We start from the raw sequence: 21,517 nt of genomic DNA on the forward strand, positions 1-21,517 counted from the left end.
TTCACATTTCCACAGAAATCGAAGCTTGGCTCTGTGGCGTGTGGTGATCCTACCCCAATAACTGAGATCCATTAACACCAGATTGAAGTCAAGCTTTTTAAAGAACTACTATCTTTGCCTTTTCAAAGTATCATCGTAAATGTTTCTGGAGGCTTACACAAGTCCCAGGGGAAGCAGAGGCTCTTCACAGGCTCTGTCAGGACAGCCTAGAGATTACAAGTGACCCTCCACATTCTCCAAAGTACAGTCATCTGTGCTGTTTCCCAGGAAGAAAGAATCTGCTTACGTAGCCACCATCATGTTAATACAAGGTCATCTCTGACTGCTGGCTGAGTGCCTACTGCTGAACTTATTCTTCTGCTCACAAAGCTCCTAATGCAGGGCAGGTTGGTGTGACAGCTCAGCCATTAAGGGGCCAAGAAAAGAGCATGTTATGTTCCTGAAAGCCAGAAAAACTGCATGGCTACTGGGAGATCTCCTCTTAGGCTGATCCTCGTGGCTCCTCTGTATCCTGTACCAAAATCCCAGAAGAAACAGAAGATAACTGATTAATGCCAAGAAATTTTTTATAGTCCTAAACTGAGAATGAGCTGTAAGGGCTTTCACATCCCAACTGCGTAAGGTAAACTGGACCTCCGAGCTCCTAACGGGAGAGTCACACACATTTCCAAGGAGTCTTAGTAACCCAGGGAGAGCCCGGAAGGAAGTGTAAAAGATAGAGGCTATTGGTATTAAAAGAGCTATCTGGAAAGTCATTAGGTGCAATGCCCTTTCTGCAGGGTCAGTGGTGTGGAAATCGTGGATCTTGTCATTCAGTCAGCACAGGATCCAAGTCAGGACACAAATTGCTTCCTACACACTAGCAGAATACTGACTTAATATATGTGAAATAAAAGATGAGTAAATGTGAGGTAGGACTATTTAAGATACTTAAAGATATTATCAGGGTGATATTTAAGTTTCCTATCAAATTTAGGTTGAAAGTCAGTGAGAGGATGTGGCACACAGGGAGGAGCCAGTAGAACATGAATTGCTCAACCTTGTGGTGAGAAGATCTTGAATTACGAAGGTAAGTGATGGACAGCATTTTTTGAGGGAAAATTTTTCATCTCTTAGAAACACTCATCAGCACAGAAGATGGAGAAAGGCTACTGTTTTCCACATAAGGAAGCAAGAAAAGGATATTTCAAAGTGCTCTTAGAGGAAAAGCTACTGCAGGAATCAAAGTTTAGGCTTTGGAAATTCCTGGTTCTGTAGGAGCACTATTAGGCAATGAATGCCTTTTTCAGGCAGCAGTGTGTGGTTTGATGCAGTGCTTGGGTGGCATGGGAGGAGCTATGTCAGACTTGTTATACAAGGAAACGGTTAGCTTAAGCATCCATAATTTTTCAAGTACCAAGTACGCAAGTTCCCTAATTTGTCTCAATTGGCTGCATAAATAATAATTTACAGGAAAATGAGAGAGAATTCATGGCTAATGAAAACTGGCATAACTTCCCTACAGTCGTATTAGTTACACTGAAATGATCTTCTATGTTGCTAATGATTCTGTTTGTGCAAAAGCGTGGTTTTCCCTCCCTTCCCTGCAGACAAAGTATTTTTCTCATTAAAATTTAGCTCACAGATGTCTACGTGAGTTTCTTTTACCTTTTTGACTGCAATGTGCTTTTCAAGATTATAACAAGGTGGACCAGAAGTAAAGAAACAGGGAAGATTAATATCTCTGTAATTCTTTTCAGTATCCAAATCTCAGTTATGCAAGGAAACAAGAATGAGAATACATTCTAGTGTTCATATTCAATATATATATTTAAATATATATATTATTTTTTCCCAGAAAAACATATCTGGGAGAGGAAGATTTTTTTAGCACAGCACAGGCACTCTTTTTTTTTTTTTTTTTTGTTTTATAGATCAGTCTCCATATCCTACATTTCATAATGAATCAGTATGCCAAGGTGAGCTGAATATAAAGCTAATGTTGCACAGCTTCTCTTCAGCACCTTTAACACCTGTTTTATCTGTTAATACTCCTAGTGCCCGTTCCATGGTATGACTTTGGGTTATTTTCATCTTACTGAAATGTCAGAAATTATAAGCTATATATAAGTAAAATCCCAGCAATATCACACTGCAGTACTGTGCTAGGATAGCCAATACCTACTAGCTCACCCAGTTGTTACATTCAACTTTATTTCTTTTGGCGTCTTATAGGTGGATAGCTAAGCATTTTTCAACTAAGTAGATGTATCTGCACTATTACAATTTGAGAAAAAAAAAATAAATCTGTTTTCTTCCAGCAAAGCCTCAATCTTAGAATTACATGCTTGGACACAGGGAACTGCAAGACTTGTTACACTATGCCAAGTCTGAGCTAGCTGACACTGAAAGCCATGCTGAGGACAAAGGTACTCCTGCAGCATGCGTTCTGGTTCTACTGCACATGAGTACTAGTGAACTCAAGGTGTGTTTGCACAGACTGTTCCAACAGGGAGAGAATAGGAGAAAAGTGGAAGAACAGTCAAGTACTCTCAGATGCAGGCAAAGACACTTAGAGCAACCGTCACTACATCTCCTCATAGCTAGCTGCAAGGGAGGATGAGTGGGACCAAACCTTTATCTGAGTCAATGAATATTGCTAGGGTTAAAGATGAACAGCTTGTGGATTTGCCTGGGTTTTATGAGCGAGAGCTCTTTGGTGAGTGGGGTTACTCACAGGGATGGCTGCTGGGGGAGAATGAGAGGCAGAAGTGGAGGTGAGACATATACGGAAAGAGTGCTTGTTACATATCGAGTGAGTTGGAAGCAGAATGATTTGGTGAAGAAAAAAATGAATGGATGATGGAGCAACATGAATAGGTAGTTATCTGCTGCACAAGGATACTGGGCAGCAGTGATGCTGTCTGCAGTTTTCTTCAATAATCTCCCAAATACTGGGAAGGTAGGAGAAAGGAAGCCTGTGAGGTTTCATTTTGGTCCTTTCCATCTGACATAGCTTTTATTACCTGGTCATACTTACTGCTGAGTTACCACTGGTCAGTCATCTCACCCAGAATGTGAGGGAATACAGTATTACATACAGTAATACCAAAACACTGTCTTGGCATTTCCAAATGCATAAAATCACAAACTGAGTCAAAAGAGTCAGTACTCTAGCTAAGCCAACAATTGCTTGGGTTTACCAGTTATATTAGATAGACAAAAATTGATGTCCTTCAAACCTACTCTATTTATAAAACAACATAAATGCCTTTAGGGTTTTTGATTTATCAGACAATTTACAGAACATTTTGTTACAACAAAACCTTAAACATTTAATAACATCAAAAAATGCTGGATTTTTTATGTACTAGTGAGAGGCAGTGACTGGAAACAGAATCTACAAAAGAGGGTAAGGGTCACCTTGCTCAGTTTTGCAGGTCACTTGCATGGTGCAAGGAAAGTTGTGGCTCCAAGTTTGGCTCCTAGATCAAACATGGAAAAGTGGGTAAGCAAATGAGGCTCCTGAAGTAGCCAACAGAACAAGATGAGGGGCATATCTCAACTCCCTTTTGTTTTTTAATACCTTATTCCAGGCCACAAAAAATTCTCATTTCTTAGTATTCACAGCCATATCCTTCCCTTACCTGTGGAAGACCTTTAGAAAATTAAGCAGGGTCACTGTGGGAGAGCTGGATTTACTTTTCTCCATCAAAAGTGCTCAGATTCACATCCGCTGCCTAAGAACATAAGCCCCAATGCTATTCATCATGTGGGGATGCTCCACTGTCTTTAGAGCAAATACCAGGGCCAGAGGCAAAGAGAAACTCCCTACATGAACGGTCAGACACCAACCGGCAGGAGGGCAACCCTCCTTGACCAACAGCAGCATTGTTAAAGCAGGGCTATTGCCCGTCTAGCATAGCTTTTCTTAAAGATCCCCATCTGTCTGGGATTTCAGCTGGCAACTTGGTCAGCTACACCACCATGATTTGTAAAAGTCTGCTAAAGTGCAAGAAATCACAGACATTTCCATGGGTCATGTACTCCTCAATGGACACACACCAAGTCTAGCACATCTAGGGAATTTTAGACCTCTTGGCCACTCCGTGCCCTTTCAGCTGCACATATGCCACAGGTCTGGTGCTCTCAAGCATACTGTGCACAGATGCGTTAGGCATAACCAAGTAAAATAGTACATGCATGCAGTATGGGGCTTATGGCTGATCACTGCGCTGACAGTTGTTTCTGTCCAGGGTATGCCAGACAGAAATAAATATAGAAAGCATCAAAGCATTAGGCACTGCAGGATTCAAAATCAGGCTTCCTCACTGCTATGTAGTAAACCAAACCACAGGGTGAAACAGTCATTTCTCAGTCTCTCTTCTGCTCCCCTTGGTGGCTTTATTATTCTGCACATCACAATGCAGCTTCAACCAAAGAGGGTGAAGGCAGGTTCTTCCAGCCTGGCCCTTAGTGGGATGGTGAGGGCAGGCTGCAGGGACAGAGGCAGCATGGGCTGAATCCTGCCAGGCAGGCTACTGTGGCGCTCACTAATACCTCAAAGCTGAACATTGTTGGGGTTTTTTTGTTCCTCCTGAGGCTGTTTTGTCAGAGCTGAATCTGGCTGGGGATGCTCTATCACCATCTGCCTGGCCAGATGGACTGGGGATACCCACACTGTTAGCGAGGTGAGTGCATCTGTGATAATAGCATCAGTCAGCATGTCAGTGGCATGGGTACGTCTGTGATGGTACTGTGGCATGAAGACTAACTACACCATCCCCTGCTAAGCACAGCCGATTTACATCTTATTCATAAGAAACAGTTCAGAAATAAGCAATTTTTTTTTAAAGAAAGAAAGAAGCTTATACCAACAGAGTACATAAAAGCAGTCCATTTTCTTGGCCCGCATAATAAAATTCTTATGTATTTGTAAAACTAATGTCAAAATAACAACCACAAAAAAAAAAAAAAAAGAAAGAAAAAAAAAGAGTGTAAATTAGTGGAACAAAGCTTAAACTGAAGTACCAGGATTATGAAAGATTTCAAATTCTAAGGCACCCCACAGCCCACGTTTGCGCTTCTGACATGACTGCAATGCACCTGTGGGGATCAGATAGCTTATAATCCTTCCCCTGTATTTAGAGTCTTCCTGAAGCCTGCATCTTTTGTATTTACCACATGAAAACCAGGCTGGATAGGGCTTTGAGCAACCTGGTCGAGTATAAGGTATCCCTGCCTGTGACAGGGGGGTTGAAACTAGATGATCTCTAAGGTCCTTTCTAACCCAAACCATTCTATGATCAAGAAATACAAGGAAAACTTCGTGTTGGTTGATTAATAATATTTAGAAGAAACTGTGGTGTTTACCTGCAGAGTATGAATGTTTCTCTACACGTAGAACATTTGTACATAATGTTATTTGCAGGTTTCAGTGAAAATTCTAATTCAGCAGAACATGAGAATAAAAAACATATGAGGAGGACAAAAATATATCCTGAGGTAGCTTTTCACTGGAAATAGGGTCAGTAGGGGAACAGATGGCAGCTGGTGACTAGCTTGCATTCCCTGACTTGAACTTTACTATATAAACTAGTTCACTTACTGATAATATTACCAGAGGTTAAAACAATTACGTGTTAGAGACTAACTGTTCAGATCAGGACTAAAACACAGTGTTAAATCAGGGAAGGGATAAACAAGAGGTGAAAGCAGTCTAAAAGCCACCTTTGGAAAACTAAATCCATACACAGCATTTAGCAGAGGCATCATTTGTATACAGATCTACCTGCGACCTCGTTCGTGAGAGAACAGCTCTGTCAGACCTCCAAAGAGAAAAATAATGTTTGGCATGGGGAAGAATAGTGGCATTTCTTCCATTCAGAGGAGAACAGGAGCGCATATTCTGCTCTATTCATCAAGTATGCTGTGAAATGGTCCTTTTAGCTGGAGATGCATCTTTTGTTACTGAGCGTTTTCACAGACTAAGCTGTTTTGAAAGAGAAGTAGTCTCTGCCTGATTTCTCCCCACTCCCTCTAAGTGGGGCAGCCAAGAATGGTGAACCTTAATTTTGACAAATATTACCCAAGGGTACAAAAGGATGCCAGAGACAGAGAAAAGGAAAATAGTTAGGTGGATTAAGTAAGGTGAGCTCATGACATTTCTTCATGAACAGAAATGACAGGCTAGCTTGGGAAAATAGTTTCCCTAAGCACACCTGACAGCAGAAGCTGACTGATCGAATAAGAGCAAATGTGTAGTGAAATGGACAATGACAGAAAGACAAGTAAGTCTGTCCTCTGGACTCAGGAAAACAAACCAAGGAAGGGGAAACACATGGGCCATGCTAAGGAAAGAGCCGTGTTCATGTGTGCAACAGCTCAAATCTTCATCCCAGCTACTTGCAGAGGAGCTTGAGTGTGGCGAGGTGAACAAGAGATACTGACTTCAGAGAGATGTGACAGAAAGCATGGGCTTTACCTTCCTGGCACCATGCTCCTCACTCATGTTCCAGATGTGAGACCCATTCTGGTAGAATTACAAATGTGTTATATTTTATAAATGCTAAAACCCAAGCAATCAAAACCCTACTGCTGTTCAATGTTGAACATTTTTAGAATGACCTTTGTGCTGGCTGTTCACACACACACACAGAAACATTCACATCCTTTTTACACACAGAAGCTTCCTACTATTTCTGCACAATATTCTTCCTAAACCCTAAACCACTCTATTTCCGTAAGTTACTTTTTCATCCTGGCTTCTTTTTTGTCAAGCTTAATAATCAAGAAGATGGATGTCAGGGTTTAAACATGCTTTTGAGGCATCCCTCCCACCCCAGCACAGAAAAAATCTTGATGCAAACAGGAATCCTACATGATTTTCTCTCAACAAGTCACAACCAGTTCAAACTATTAATTCAGAGTACAAAATGGTTTTTCCAGGTTACCATTAATACAGTATCAGTTCCTATTTGAAATGATAAATGCTAACTCTTACAGAGGATTACCAAAGGAGAAACGTTAACATTTTTGAAATCAGAATCTTTAGAAAAGCCAATGCATTATTAATGTCTTGAACAAAATCTTTGGATCCCAATACCTTAAAACTTTTCTTGATGTCCATGTTTTACAAATGAATTATGTTTAAAACTGGGGGATCCAAATAAGATTACTTAACGCACCCTGACCAACAAACTACCTGGTACCCCAAACATATTACTGACTGCTCTCCTTGCAAAGGCATTTCAAGCACAGCAAGATTAAGCTCACCTCCGTCACATTAAATTCAAGCACACTTCTACTCCAGACTCTCTACATCTAAAAAAATAGAAAGGCAGATCATTTTAACAAGACTCTAAATAGCTTGGTCAGCCAAAGAGGGACTCCCAGGCAGAGGCACCATGGAAGAAAGCTGTAAGGCTGCCACCATAGGCTATCCTGTCATTTTCAGATTTTGATCCCCTCATGAAACAGACACACAAAGTAGAATCATAAACTTTCTCACAGTTGTTATTGAAAGCACCAGGGAGCCAGACATGTAACTATCGATCCATGGGATGTATTTATCTTCAGACTATGCAGGTGTGTTTCAGAATTAACACCAATAACATTTCCTGAGTTCTCCAACAAAAAGCTGCCTCCAAGTTCAGAGATGACTGTGCCATAGAGTTAAGTCACTCATCCTACCACAGGTAGCAAACGAACCAAGAATTAGGGGTAAGATTGAAGAGTGGCAATTGATTTAGTACAAGATGATGTATGCTAAAATATATAGGTATACCTACATACTGCATGGAAGTTTTGCTCTACGTGCCTTGTCAAGGAGGAGTTTACATTGCTTTAAGTCAAATGTTAAAAGGCAAACAACCAGGTTGACTTCAGAGGGGCTGAAAATAAACACAGCCTACACCTTAGCTTTCCAACATGAGTGGGAGCTATGTCATGAAGTAAATTCCCAAACTAATACGAACTATTGCAAATAGATAAAGAAAAAAACACTGAAAATTGTTCAAACATGCATCAAATGCATAGATTTATGGGTGTAACAGAAAAGAATACTGTCCTTTTGGAAGGTCAGTTAGTGCTTCTTTTCACCCCTTTGGACCTGGCTGGTAATAACCAGCGTAGACATATATATACGGCATATACACACGCATAGCTACACCTATTTTGTCTAATTAAGTGTAATCCTGTCTTACCTGGCAAGTCCATATCGATGTGATAATGAAGCCATCATCTCTGAAGACATTAAAGATTTCAATGATCCCTCGTGAATAACCAAACACAGAGATACTAGCATCTGACACTGCCAAGTTAAATGTGAGGTAGTCAGTGGGCTGCAGAAGATGTCTTTGTTTATATAGAACAAAAATCACAATGCTATTTCCGAACCAGGACAGCCAACCTGGGAAAAAAAAAAAAGAAAAAGAAATCTATGAATCCAAAAGCAAATAAGGGAAGAAACAATTCAGTATGTAAATGCGTGATGTCTCTTCTTTTTGTTCCATTAAAAACATATTAAACCAGATTATCCATTGGAAAACCTATGCATGAAGCCTTTTTAAGTAGCTGGGTACATTTCAGAAGCAGAAATGAGTGAGTAAATCTGGCAATAAAACAGAATAAACATGAAGAGCTGCTGCTGCATTTGTCAAAGATCCACCATTTAAGGGCCTAGAGAAGTGGGGTTTTTTCTTAACTAAATAGATGAAACTTATGAAAAGTAACAGCTAGGAAAAAAAGGAAGGAGGAAAGATGGGTAGAGCAGAGCAGAGACTACAAACAATCTGCAAAAAGCTGAAGTTGTTTAGGTGCATTGTATGTGACAAGGGACATGGAAAGTTCATACACATAGTCAGAGAGCTGCTTTACCACTCTGTCTCGAAGTGCAGTTAATGCGATTAAGTTTCTTCTCTTAGAACACTCTATGATTTCCTTGCAGCAAAGCTGATAGGAATATTTTTCAGCTGAGAATTTATATGAAGAAAACATTTAGAACAGACTTTTTGAAAGCTTTGAAGTCCTTATTCGTTTTTAAAGAAAATAGTGTTTTCTCCTACTGTCCAGGAAGAGAGATGCCTGACAGGTACACATCTAGTTACATGAAGAAAATGAAAGGGAGCTAACTGCAAATCTGGCAAGAGTCAGCCTATTTCTTGTTGGAGAGACCTAGAGTTTCCAATGCGCAAGGCTATTGTCCCACCACCAGTGCAAGACCTTGATAGTATGCATCCCCCTTTTTCGAATGATGTAGGCATGCAGAATCAAATGACTTTCAACAAAATGTTTACTCATAAGCATCAGGCTCAGTATGGAAAATAGGGTATAGCCAGTAAAGGGGATGTTTCCAGGGCAGCTGCTGGAGTGGGGCAGCAGGTTGGGCAGCACCAGCTCCCCATTGTCTCTTATCTGCCACTGCTGACATAGGTGGCCTCACCTTACCTTGGTAACTTAGAGTAGAACACCACCTCCTTTGAGTGCCCGCAGCATGATGGCATTGCACAGCATCTCTGGATATTCAAAGGAGTTCACAAGATGAAAGATGGCTAATAGGTTTGATGTTGTAGCAAGAGGGCAGCTGCCTTACTTCAGGAAGCATTAACAACCCCATATGTCTGCAACCCGGTGGTTTGCTGCTTGGCTGCCTCAGCTTGGAAGGGACGGGAGGAAACATAATTTACTAAAGAGCTTTTGAACTGGGAAGAGATGATGTGTTGACATATGGTATTAATCAGAAATAGTCTCTGGTGCAATGATACACTGAAATACATACATATATTTTATATATATCTCATTATAAGGGTAAGATCAACAATAATAAATTCAACTTATCCTGGCCACTAGGTGACAATGTTTCTTAATCAAGTCTCATTTCGAATGGTTGCATGCACTTTAAGTCAGGAATCATTTCTGACTTCTGTCTGAGGTTAAGTATTATAAATAGGCAGAGCAGGACACTGCAGGATGGCAGCTTTGAGAATGCATTAGGGTAGTTTGCAGTGCAAACGTGATGGTTGCATTGCTTGTGTATGTCAGCTCTACCTTCTGTAAAGTACGACAGTTTTCAAGGCAGTAGGCATGGAAATATTTTCCCTGTCAATACGAAGACACAGTGCTTTTAAAATGGCAGACAAAATAAAATGGCATCTCCTTTGTAAATAGCAAAATTTTGTCAACACAGTGTATTGGATAAGAGGGCTACTCTTACAGTGAAAGACACCTGCACCTCCTGGGAACTTGCACAGCCAATTGCCCCAGGCTGGAGGGTAAGGGAGTTTTCACTCAAAGTATCTTAAGGGAGAAATTAAGCAAAACATCTTCTGAAAACACAATATATTTTTTAACTGGAGGTGAGAGAGACACAGTATTTGTGAAAATGTTTTGGAACTACATTCACACACTGAGGTTGGGGATGATGGAAGCATTGAGGGAGATAAGTTTACAGAGCAAGTATGATTTCTGCAGGTAGGCACAATCTTTTCAACCAAAACAGGTGGAGAACCGGCACTGGCATAGCCAGTCCCTAAAACGTGAGATCTGTCTGGGCAGGAGACCATATTAATACTGTGACAAGAAACCTGGAGGAACCCAATCCTCAGTAAACTGCAGAGTAACAAAACCAGTGGTCCAACCAAAAGAACCAGACGTCTTCCCTCCCCCAAACCTTGACATCGCAACAGGGAAAAAATTGAAAATGCCATGCAGAGGAAGCCCAGCAATAGCTCTGACACCCTCAGCGAGGCAGGGATCTCTTCAACTGCTTTGCAGGTGTTATGTGCCTCAGAGTAGACCACAGGCAGGTCAGGAGCCCAGAGAGAAACCTCTGGATCTGGAAGTGCTGTAAGGCCTTGTTATCACCAGGTGGCATCTCAAAGAAACAGTGGATAGAAAAGAAACAGCTGAGGAACCTTGTTTCATTTTTCTTATTTGCAAGTTGCCACTCACAAGAGTATACAATAAAAAAATAAAACCCAGACCCCAAATCTAACACCAGCACCCTAAGGCGATCCTGGTGAGAAAGGACAGGTTCCAACAGAGGTCAAAATGTCGCTGAGAGAGAAAAAACAGCAGATAGGAAGAAACTGAACACTTCAACCCGACATAAGGTTCAGAGAGGAATCACCACATTTTCTTCATAAGCTGGAATGCTGTCTGATATGGCTGCTCATCAGGAGATTCTGGACCTTCTGAAGTGGCAAAACACAGATCATGTATAATTACTGATGTTTTTTAACACAGGACAGGACTGAGAATAGCTACTATGAGACTGGCAGTATCATAGAATCACAGAATGGTTTGGTTGGAAGGGACCTTAAAAGATCATCCAGTTCCAACCCCCTGCCATGGGCAGGGACACCTTCCACTAGGCCAGGTTGCTCAAAGCCCTGTTGGTCCTGGCCTTCAAAGCTGCCAGGGATGGGGCACTCACCGCTTCTCTGGGCAACCTGTTCAGTGTCTCACTATCCTCATAATAAAGAATCTTTTCCTAATAGCTAATCTAAACCTCCCCTCTTTCAGTTTAAAGCTATTCACCCTTTTCCTATCCCTATGTACTCTTGTAAAAAGTCCCTCTCCAGATTTTTTTATAAGCCCTCATTAGGTGTTGAAAGGCTACTCTAAGATATCCCCTGAGCTTTCCCTTCTCCAAGCTGAAGAAGCCTAGCTCTCTCAGCCTGTCTTCACAGGAGAGGTGCTCCAGCTCTCCAACCATCAATTAAATGAGTGTTGATGAATGCTAAACATTGAACATCTAAGGAATCACCTTTCTCCTTTGATGCCCACAGAAAAGTACTTGGTATTACATTTCAGACATCGGGAGGTAGAAGGAATAGGATGGACAGCAACGTTAAAAATGTTGTATTGCCCTTATATAATTCAGTAGTAATCCTTGTCATAGAATAATACACCCTAATAAAGCATTTAAATCCACAGATGTTGCATGTGCTCCACAAAGGAAGTTGGTGCTGTTATCCATGCTTTTTAGGGGAGGCACAGGAAGCCTGCCAAACAAGCTGGTGGTAGTCAGGAACCAAAACCCTATCAAACAAAGTCCCGTATCTGCATGCTGTCTGCCAGCCTGAGCAAAGAAGACACTGACAAAGTAGCCAGCAAGAGTGTTTGGGGATATTAAAAATTTTTCTGATGGAAGTGACTGGGAACAGAGACTGTTTAACTTCAAGAATAGCTAAGAGGGAGTACAACAGTTTTGCAAAGGTTTCTGCCAAATCGCTCCATACTGAGCATCCATTCCCCTATTTTTCTCTCATATACCTGAGATGGTAAAAAAATAAGCACCCAAGGATGCATGCAACTTTATTGTTAACATTCAATTCATGTTTTGCAGAGTTAAATTTGATACAAGGGAACTGATAGCTCCAAGCCAGTCATCTAATAGATGACTGCATCTGTGCCCAGATAAGATAGGTTATTATGCTTTGTACTTAGACTTGTTCTTGCTAGACATAGTTGCCTGGCTTTTACTTGTAAAGCCCGGCAAGAATGAATTAGAAAAATGGTGTTATGACACACCCATCAGCAGTTTAAAATATACAGGGACCTTTAAGTGGACAATCTCAATAAATGAGGGCAAAAGGTGAAGGCTCCATGTCACAAGACAACCTATGTTTTCCCTTCAGCAAATAACTTTATCTCTAGGACAGAAATTGGATTGAGCATCTATATATAGAGCAGGCATGAATGAAGTGAATTACTGATTTAACTACCTACACACAAGCACTAATGTCTATCTGAAGAGGCCTGTTGTAAATGATTTTCAGACTAGAAAGCTTTATTTAAAACAGGGATAAAATCTAGGGAATTTGCAAAGCTGTCATTAACTACTGCAACTGTGAAGTGAACCTGCTCCATTTTTAGTCTTCACTGCTAATTATACATACACATTATCTTATCCAGGGCATATTGCCCATTTTGGCAAGAAGGAGAAGAGTCATCGTGTTTTAGACTTGACAAAGTGTGGAGAGATCATTTGTTCAATAAATGCAATATTTTTGGTAGATGAATGTTTTGTGACTAGCTTGTTTCCTTTCCCACCTTCTCAGATTAATCTGGCAAACAAAGTCCCAAAATAGCACTCATTCTGTCACTTGTCAAATAACAGTTTACTATTATGATGTGGAAGCATGCAATTTAAAAGCATCTTTGGGTCTTGTGGTCTGTTCCATTTTTCTAATGGGATTGGTAATGCTCTCAGCGTTATTTGCTGTTATAAGCACTCACAAAAGTCAAAATCTGTTCTCTAATAAATTATCTCCTACTGACTTAAAGTTTCCTTTTATGCCAAGCATTCACTCTAACAGTTCCAGTTAACTGTGAAAATAGAGGAAATGAGCACAGAACAAATTGCATATATATGCAGAAAGGAACAATTTATTTGAGAATTCCAATTAATAATTATGAATAAGAAATGTTTAACCTTTTCCCCCAGCTCTACGTTTGACTTAACTAGCAGCTGTAGACAGAACTTTTAAGTCACACCTAATAATTTAAACTAGACAAGGATTTTCCATGGTACTAGGCCACTCAGGGCTTAGGCAAAAAGATGAAATGCTAGCAGTAGGAGAAGCTCTCACTTGTCTGTCAAAGACAGTTCTGAGCTCATGGAAGGGAAGGATGAAAACAGAGTGTTGCCTTCAGAAAGGGGATTCTGAGGCAGCTGACCTAAACCAGTAGCTGTTGTCACTTGCAGACAGCCCCTCTAAGAACACTATGATGCTCACTGCTTTGGGATTGGCATTGCATTTTTCCCCCACTTTGCTGATCCTCTGGCCAAAGCATTAGCAAGGGGAACGATGAAATGGTGAGTTGGGTGCCAAGAAGTATTGAAGTGATTTCAAAATCCATCAGCATTTGCAAAAAGCACTTGTGCAATTTGATGCTGGTTTGCTTGTGACATTAGCATGTGATACCTATTCCAGCACAAGCTTTGAGCTCAGGTTTCCATGCAGTATGCTGAGGACCCTCCTGTTTGGATCTGTTATAGCCTGGCTGGAGTATGTTGTATGCCGCATACATCAGTGTCTTGTCTGTCCCGTATGACATCTGCCTTACCTATGACACGAGAATTTCCAGAAGGGGACATGTAAAGAGGCCTCATCTCAGCAAAAGCTGTTAGATCATGGCTCTTGGATATTCACGTCCTCTGTCAAGATGTACCACTGCGGGAAGACTTGGCCAAAACCCAAAAAAGTTTGCTTGGACTTTATCCTGAGAAGGTGAAGAGATGCAGAGGACCCCCATCTTCTGGGTAAGTGTTAACATCAACCACATACAGCCCTGTGGCACTGGAAATGTGCAGCGAAATTCGCAAAGAACTGCACTGGTGTACTCAGATTCAAAAGAGAAGAAAACACGTAGCAGCATCAGAAGTGTAATCACTGAAGCTGTTTTCCAAGGCAACAAAAACCCCACGGTAATAAATATGAACATCTCTGGGACTTTGTATAAGGAAGTACCCATCAAATACTGCAAATGCAGATTGTCTTTCCACATCCTTATGGAAATGCAGGTATGGGAAAGTAACACACAGAGTGGCCTTTGGCTGCTGCTGCCAGAAAGGCAAAAGGGTGTCTGTGTAACAGAGCACTTTGTTCTGCTACATCTCTGCTCCCCAGCTAGACTGAGATATTGGTGTACATAAAACTAACAGCTGGAAATTGTTATGGTTGGTGCTTGCAGAAGTGCGGCAGTAGACCTTTGAGGAGTAAAATACATGAGGACAGGTTACATACACTGCACAAGAAGTGCAACTTGAGACTTGCATCTAGAGGTAAGTTTCAAGAATAGCAGCTATGACATGCCAAGCACTTGTAAGCTTGCCAGAAGGATCTGTAGCAATCAAAACCTAATAAACAACCTAAAAGCTCAGGCACATAGGTACTTTAAAAAGTATTTGCTAGGTGTGGAACCATTAGGAAGCAGCAAACACCTCTGTTGGTCAATTAATAGAAGGATTTTGAACTACCAGTGTGATGCAGAGGTGTCCTGGGTTCAGCAGTAGCAGTCATTTTTCTCCTTCTTAGCAGCTGGTGCAGTGCTGTGCTTTTGACTTTCAGCCTGGGAACAGCGCTGATAACACCAAAGTTTTCAGTTGTTGCTCAGTAATGCTTACTCCAACGGAGAACATTCTGAGTCTCATGCTCTGCCAGGGAAGAGGGGAAGCTGGGAGGAAGCAGAGACAGGACACCTGACCCAAACTAGCCAAAGGGGTATTCCATACCACAGCACGTCATGCCCAGTATAGAAACTGGGGGCAGTTACCTGGAAGGGCAAGATCGCTGCTTGGGTAGGGCTGGCTATCAGTCAGTGGGTGGTGAGCAGTTGTATTTTCTCCCCTTGTTATTTCCCTTATCATTATTACTATTGGTGGTAGCAGCAGCAGTGATTTGTGTTACACCTTAGTTACTAAACTGTTCTTATCTCAACCCATGGGAGCTACATTCTTTCAATTCTCCTCCCCATCCCTCCAGGAGCGGAGGGATGAATAAGGTGGGGAGTGAGCAAGCAGCTGCATGCTTCTGAGTTACCAGCTGGGTTTAAACCACGACAAGAGGCAACACTAAGAGGGATCAGTAGAGCTGGGGAAGTGTAAATACTGTGAATGGAGATGGCAAGACCTTGCCTGAGTGCAGCATTCAGCCCTGGCTATAAGTTACAAAAAAAAAAGAAGTGTCCAGGATGTAAAAGGCAGTGTAAAAGGTGATAGGCTGGGATGACAGGGGAAAAGATAGCAATATTATGGCAGGAGCTAAATAAATTATATGTATAGTAAATATGTATAATTATATATAAATAAATTATAATTAGAAAAAAACCTAAACAACCAAACTAAAATCCAACAACCCTTGCTTAATATAGGAACGCAAAGGTTGATTACAGGGTATGATTGCTCCTTCAGGAAAACAGATTGGCTGTAGGTGTTAACTGCAGGCAAAAAAAAAAAAGGAAAAAAATGGAGTGACAAAACCAGTATAAATTTGATGTAATCACTTTAGCTAAGTGTATATGGAAAGGCTCCTACCCAACAGAGAAACACAATCAGGAACAGGCTGTCAATCGGAAAAGTGGTAGCAACACCAAAAGAACCCTAGCCAGCCAAATGACAGAGCATAATAGGTTCATAAATGAGATTATATATTGTCACAGCAGGCGACTGGCCTTGCTGACCTAAGATCTTCCTTCTAGTCTTAAATGCAACTGATTAATTCTTTAGCTGATGCTGCAGCCATTTCCCAGCCATTCATGAAGGGATACGCAGATGTGAACAGATTGGGGATAAATTGGAACAAGTCTGATTTATCTTATGGCCACTCTTCTAATTAAGTCTCCTAAGATAGAAGCCATATATTTTTCTACTAGAATCTCTGCTTTTATTCTAAAGACAACCTTTTCCTCACTAGTTCTTATAGGCAAAAAGAGTCTCATGTAAACTTGTTACAATACTTAGCATTTTATATTGTAACTTACACAGACCTTTCTCAAGGACAAGCTGAGACCTAGTAAGCTACTTGAAATATGTAATAAGCTTAGAAAAAAAACTGTTTAGATCAATCATTTAAAAAGAGAAATATTTTTATATATGCTCCTTAGAAGAACAAATTTAATAATTCTTACATTTTCTTGTATTTTCCTGTGAGGAAAAACGGCTGGAAACTTTGATTACCTAGCAACCATGCATTCTTTAGAATTTCATAAAGTTTCCTTGTACCCTACAATGAGTCAGCCCCACATAGACAATATCTAAACAAACAAGTCAAAATTGCGTTGGGATCAAAGTGAGTTCATACTGGGTGCCATTTTCAAATCCTTATTATATACTTACAACAGCTGCCCTGTAGCAGGACCAAAGTAAACACATGGTATTGTGGCTGCTAACGCAGGATAATGTTCTAGTATTTAGATCTTTCACAGATCCTGTTTGAAAAAGTTAATTTCTATGTGTATCAAATGTTTAAATTAAGAGCAGTACAAATAGTTAAAAAATGTTGAAAACAGTTAAAAAGAAGTTGAACATACAGAACCATACTTTCTGTCTCTGCAGGAGGTAATTGTAGGATGCCAACTAACCTTCAGCAGTCAAAACTGGAAATCACGGAACATTCAGTGCTACCAAGACACGAGAAGACACAGCAATATCACATACTTCTGGTAGGGTACTTTTAAAATCTTCCTACATATTAAGTTTAATGAACATTAAAGTTTACAGGCTTGACTACTCTTTCTTTCCCCTCAAGATTCCTGCATTGGTTACTAATCTCCTTTTAACAAAAGAAAGCTGTACCTCTGTGGTCTTCTAATAGCTGAAAAATTGCATTTTCTAACGTCCTGTTCCGTTAGGGATGAAACCCAAATGAATCATTTTGAACTTGACACCAAACTCTAGGAGCTTCCTTCCACAACCAAGCTGAGAACATACCTAAAGCCAGTAGGTAGAAACCTATGATAGTCTCTCCTTGCTCTGTTACAGCTGCTTCTCTGCTCAGAAAACTGATGTTGTTGTTCCTCCAGGGTGCCTGTGAAGAAAACTGGACAGACATTTTCAGCAGGGATTGTGACCCAGAAATTGCCCTTTCTTTAGTGCGTCCTGGGGAAATAAAATGGCTCCAGCCTTTTCCTCAGTTTCTGCTCCCTGTATTGAAGAGAGCTCTTCAATGAGACTAATGATCTAAAGAAGGAAATCTCAAGGGACAGGAGCTTTGCAGCCTTCTGACCTGTTCTTCACTAATCCTATCTATTAATACAGTCTGTGAATCTGTGGACAGCCGAAGACAGCAGATTTCCTTATAGCCTTATTACTGCTACATGCAGAAACCTTTAATGACGAGTGTGTATCTCTCTGACAAAAAGAAAACTTGCTTTAAACCAGGGCGATACCACATAAGCTACAGGCTCACAGGCACACCCACAAACAGGGAGCATACCGATATGCTACCAAAAAGCAGTACTTTTGTCTGTTTTCACAGAAGACCAGCAGGGGTTTAGTTCAAATGAAATTAATGAAAAACCTTACACTGATAAAAAAAAAAGAAAAAAAAAAAAAAAAGTGTCACAGTAAAAAACTCCAGGGAGGGATCATTGCCTGGTAAAGTGGCTTTATCGTAGCAGAAGGAATCAGCTATGAAGTTACTTCATCAGCAGGATAATTGCTAATTTAAAAAGAAGGGAAGATAATTTCCAGTACAGCTTGAAAGAAATAAAGTAAGTTTTTTGAATTGTATTTTTAGACTGCTAAGCAGCGTCCAGTCTAGTGTGCTCCAAGTAAAGTTGGACTTAACCACACTGTTTAAAAAATGGGATGTCCTATTATTGAAGAGACATATCACAGGTGATTTAAGTGAGTCAGTTTGGAGTATCTATCTGCAGTCTTTACTGAGGCATTCATGATTGTATTTCAGATATGGCCTCTGTCACCAAGCAGGCTGTAGTCATCATTAAAACATTTGAGACTGAATTAATGCAACTGAGGCAGCAAAGTATTCCTGGTGAGCAACACACTCTTGGCTGCACTGAAGTCCCTGTGTGCCTCTTTGTTCCCAACCAACTTGTACTTTCCCACCCCAGGGCAGCAAATCATCCCCTGTGGTGGCACCCAGCTGAAGGAAGCAAAGCACTTCACTGGGAACCTCCACTGGGCTGGTTTTGTCCCTCCTGAGGCAGATTGAGCCCCTCCTATCAGGCTTTCCCTGTGTTTGTTATGATAGCCTCAACACGAGACAGGGAAATAAAGGCAATGTGACAAGAATAAAAGGGGAGAGCAATTATTTACAGCGAGAAGAAGGAGAAATAACCTCATTGTAGTGAAAGACATCAACCTTCCAGCTAATGGTGATGGCAGGGACTCACTTCACTGAAGTCCCTCGCAAGAGTGTTAGGCTTGACTAGTCACTGACTATCTTCCTCTTGTACCACACTGGAGCACTGCACTCTGTTTCTCCAACCTAAAGTCTGCAGCATTGCTCTGGCAGCTCCCATAGATCCCTTTTAAGCAGCCAAATGGCCTGATTTTCCCACTCTCTAGCCACAGCCCACCCCTTGCTGATTTTCTGTACAGACCTCTTCCTATGTCTGTCTACAGGCAGCCGGAGTTTCACTCTAACAAGCCTCCTAAAGCACACTGCTTAGCAAACTGTGACAGAGTGACCTGGGACTTACCTTGTGGCAGGTACAGGCAGTGCTGAGGTGGTAGAGCATCCTCGCTGATCACTTACTTTTATGCACAAGCAGTTTCTCCATGGCATTTGGCACAGGTCTGGACTTCAAACTCTGAGTTTGGCATCTGTTGTCACACAAATGCCAGTGCTCATGGCTTTGATTAAACAGGGACAGAGACAACCAGCAGAGAGCATTTTTCATGCAAGCCATTCAAGGAAACTATGATCTACATACATGTGACCTTTAGGCACAAGCACTTTAAAGTAACAATGACAATTATTTCCTTTTTGCTACAGTAAAAGACAAATTATTTGCCTTGAACTCCTGAACTTTTTTGACTTTTCCCAGCTCCAAGTTTCTTTCATATAAACACTGCAGCTCCATGGACACTTCAACTTTCCGTTTAAATGAGAAAGTCTTCTGCCAAGCTTTGCACACTGCAATAGTAATGAGATGAGAACAAACAAACAGGGACTTTGGATATCAAGGAAATAAAAAATACATCAGAGTGAAATGTTCTCCTTGGTCAAGCAACCCTTTTGATGATTTCCCCCGTACCCCCTTCTTCACACACTACACTGACTAATATCTTGGCCTGCTTGCAGTTTTCTCCTTAATCCACTCCCTCCTGTGGCATCCTTCAATAAGGGACAGATACTTTGCAAACTCCTGTGGTTTGTTTCATGTGTCCACCCGTCACTGTGCCTCCAAATGAGAGGAAAGCTCCCTCTGCAGGGTACAGTCACTTCGTTTCATGTCTCTCAGTGCTTTGGTGTTGACCAATTCACTGGCCTCACAGAGATTACCCCTGAGTGCCTCTATCATCTTTGTGAAGTGCTTTGGAAAGATTAGAGCAGTATATGCTGCAGGCAGTTTCATAAAAAGGAGAAGAAAAGTAAGCCACTGTGGTGATAGGGAAAAATTACTGTGCTCAACATAGCTGTGGGAGGGCAACTGAAAAAATTATTTGGACATGAAAGGACCCTGAAATGCCCCTTTCCTAATTCTGTAGGAGCTACAGGTTGGCTCCACAGAAGGAACAGGAGCTTTGCAAACGTGCCTTGGGAGACTGGTACAGTGATGCTGCTATCCGTTAACCCTGCTTGCCCAAACCTCTCATGGGTGCATTTCTCCCCAGTGCAACCTCCCCGCCAGGTATAGCAGAGCCATGAGACCCATCAGCTGCAGGAAAAGAAGTTCCTGTAGTGCCCAACACCTGCCCATAAAGGCTTTCTCTCAGCCAATGATCCTATCCCATAAAATCAGGTGGGGGGCACACAGGTCTGGGAGCCGGAGTGAGCCACGTTCATGCACAGCAATGCCCATCTGAGATGGGCGTTTCAGTCCTCCTGTGAACTGCAATCTGTAGACCTGTGAGGAAGGAATGGCACAACCAGCACAAGTGGACTAGGGTCAACTGTGCACACTATCCTGCCAGCTGAAATCTGACCTCACAAGGCAGAATGTGGATTTTAATACCATTAGTAAGCCACATTTTCAAGTTCAACAGAAGCTGAAACATCTATGCTATGTATAGGAGAATATAAGAAATTAATACTTGTGGCTACACTTGAGGCTTTATTGCAGCTGTTACTGGAAGGTTAATGAAGGAGAAAACCCTCCAAAGCCACCAATACGTCAGCATACATGATTAAAGTGAGTGATGAAATGAAATGAGGTTATGACACAACAGGTTAATGAAGCCCATTTTATGGACACTGCAAACTGACAAATGGTCTCTGAGCCTACAGGCAAAGCCAGTTTAGAGCGGATATAAGCTGGCAGGTAGCTCCTATTTGGGCTGCTAAAAATGTGCAGCAGCCTGTTAATCCCTATCCAACCCTCCAGACGCTTTCAAAGTGACATATATACCAGCACAGCAAGGCAAGTATCACAGCGGCATTAACTGGCCTGAGATACTTGATACAGTAGGGTTACATCAGAGTCCAGTTTACCAACTGCTCCCATTACATCATAACAGAAAAATACCAAGAATTAACATTTGTGTGTGACAGAAAACATATGATTTATGTTTGTAACAAGCACCTGTTTTCCCAGAGGACAACCGAGAATGTGCAGCTGCCAAAGAAATGATTTTGTCAGAAAAGTAGTGTAAATTCTCACAGTGCTATTTTTGCATGATACCTCTTACACATGGACTAAGAAAGGGACAAAAGAGGGAGGACCAAAGGAAAAACTTGCAGAAGGCATGGGTTACAATAAACCATAAGCAAATAGAAATCTGTTTTGTGGAATAAAAATACATTTTTGTCACTGGAAGGCAAGTGGCTCTTCTAACACTCACTGAATTAAAAGAAAAAAACTCCTCTAATCAAATCAGGTCAGTAAGGCTTAAAACATGTCA

General features: G+C 41.3%; 1 protein-coding gene across 1 annotated transcript in view; it reads right to left on the reverse strand.

Moving 5' to 3' along the window:
* Nucleotides 1-17,890, reverse strand: part of LOC133278671 (opsin-5-like) — a 29,699-nt gene extending 11,809 nt beyond the window's left edge. Inside the window, exons 1-2 of the mRNA XM_061471758.1 lie at nucleotides 17,417-17,890; nucleotides 8,184-8,389 (exon numbers count right to left, since the gene is read on the reverse strand). Coding sequence (XP_061327742.1) covers nucleotides 8,184-8,389; nucleotides 17,417-17,537 — 327 coding nt within the window. The 5' untranslated portion in view covers nucleotides 17,538-17,890. The remainder of the gene's footprint in view (nucleotides 1-8,183; nucleotides 8,390-17,416) is intronic.
* Nucleotides 17,891-21,517: the final 3,627 nt, after the last annotated feature.

The sequence above is a fragment of the Pezoporus flaviventris genome, unplaced genomic scaffold, assembly GCF_033815535.1.
Source record: "Pezoporus flaviventris isolate CSIRO_AGI_PZ_B2104156 unplaced genomic scaffold, CSIRO_AGI_Pfla_v1 ptg000066l, whole genome shotgun sequence".
Taxonomy (NCBI): Eukaryota; Metazoa; Chordata; class Aves; order Psittaciformes; family Psittacidae; genus Pezoporus; species Pezoporus flaviventris.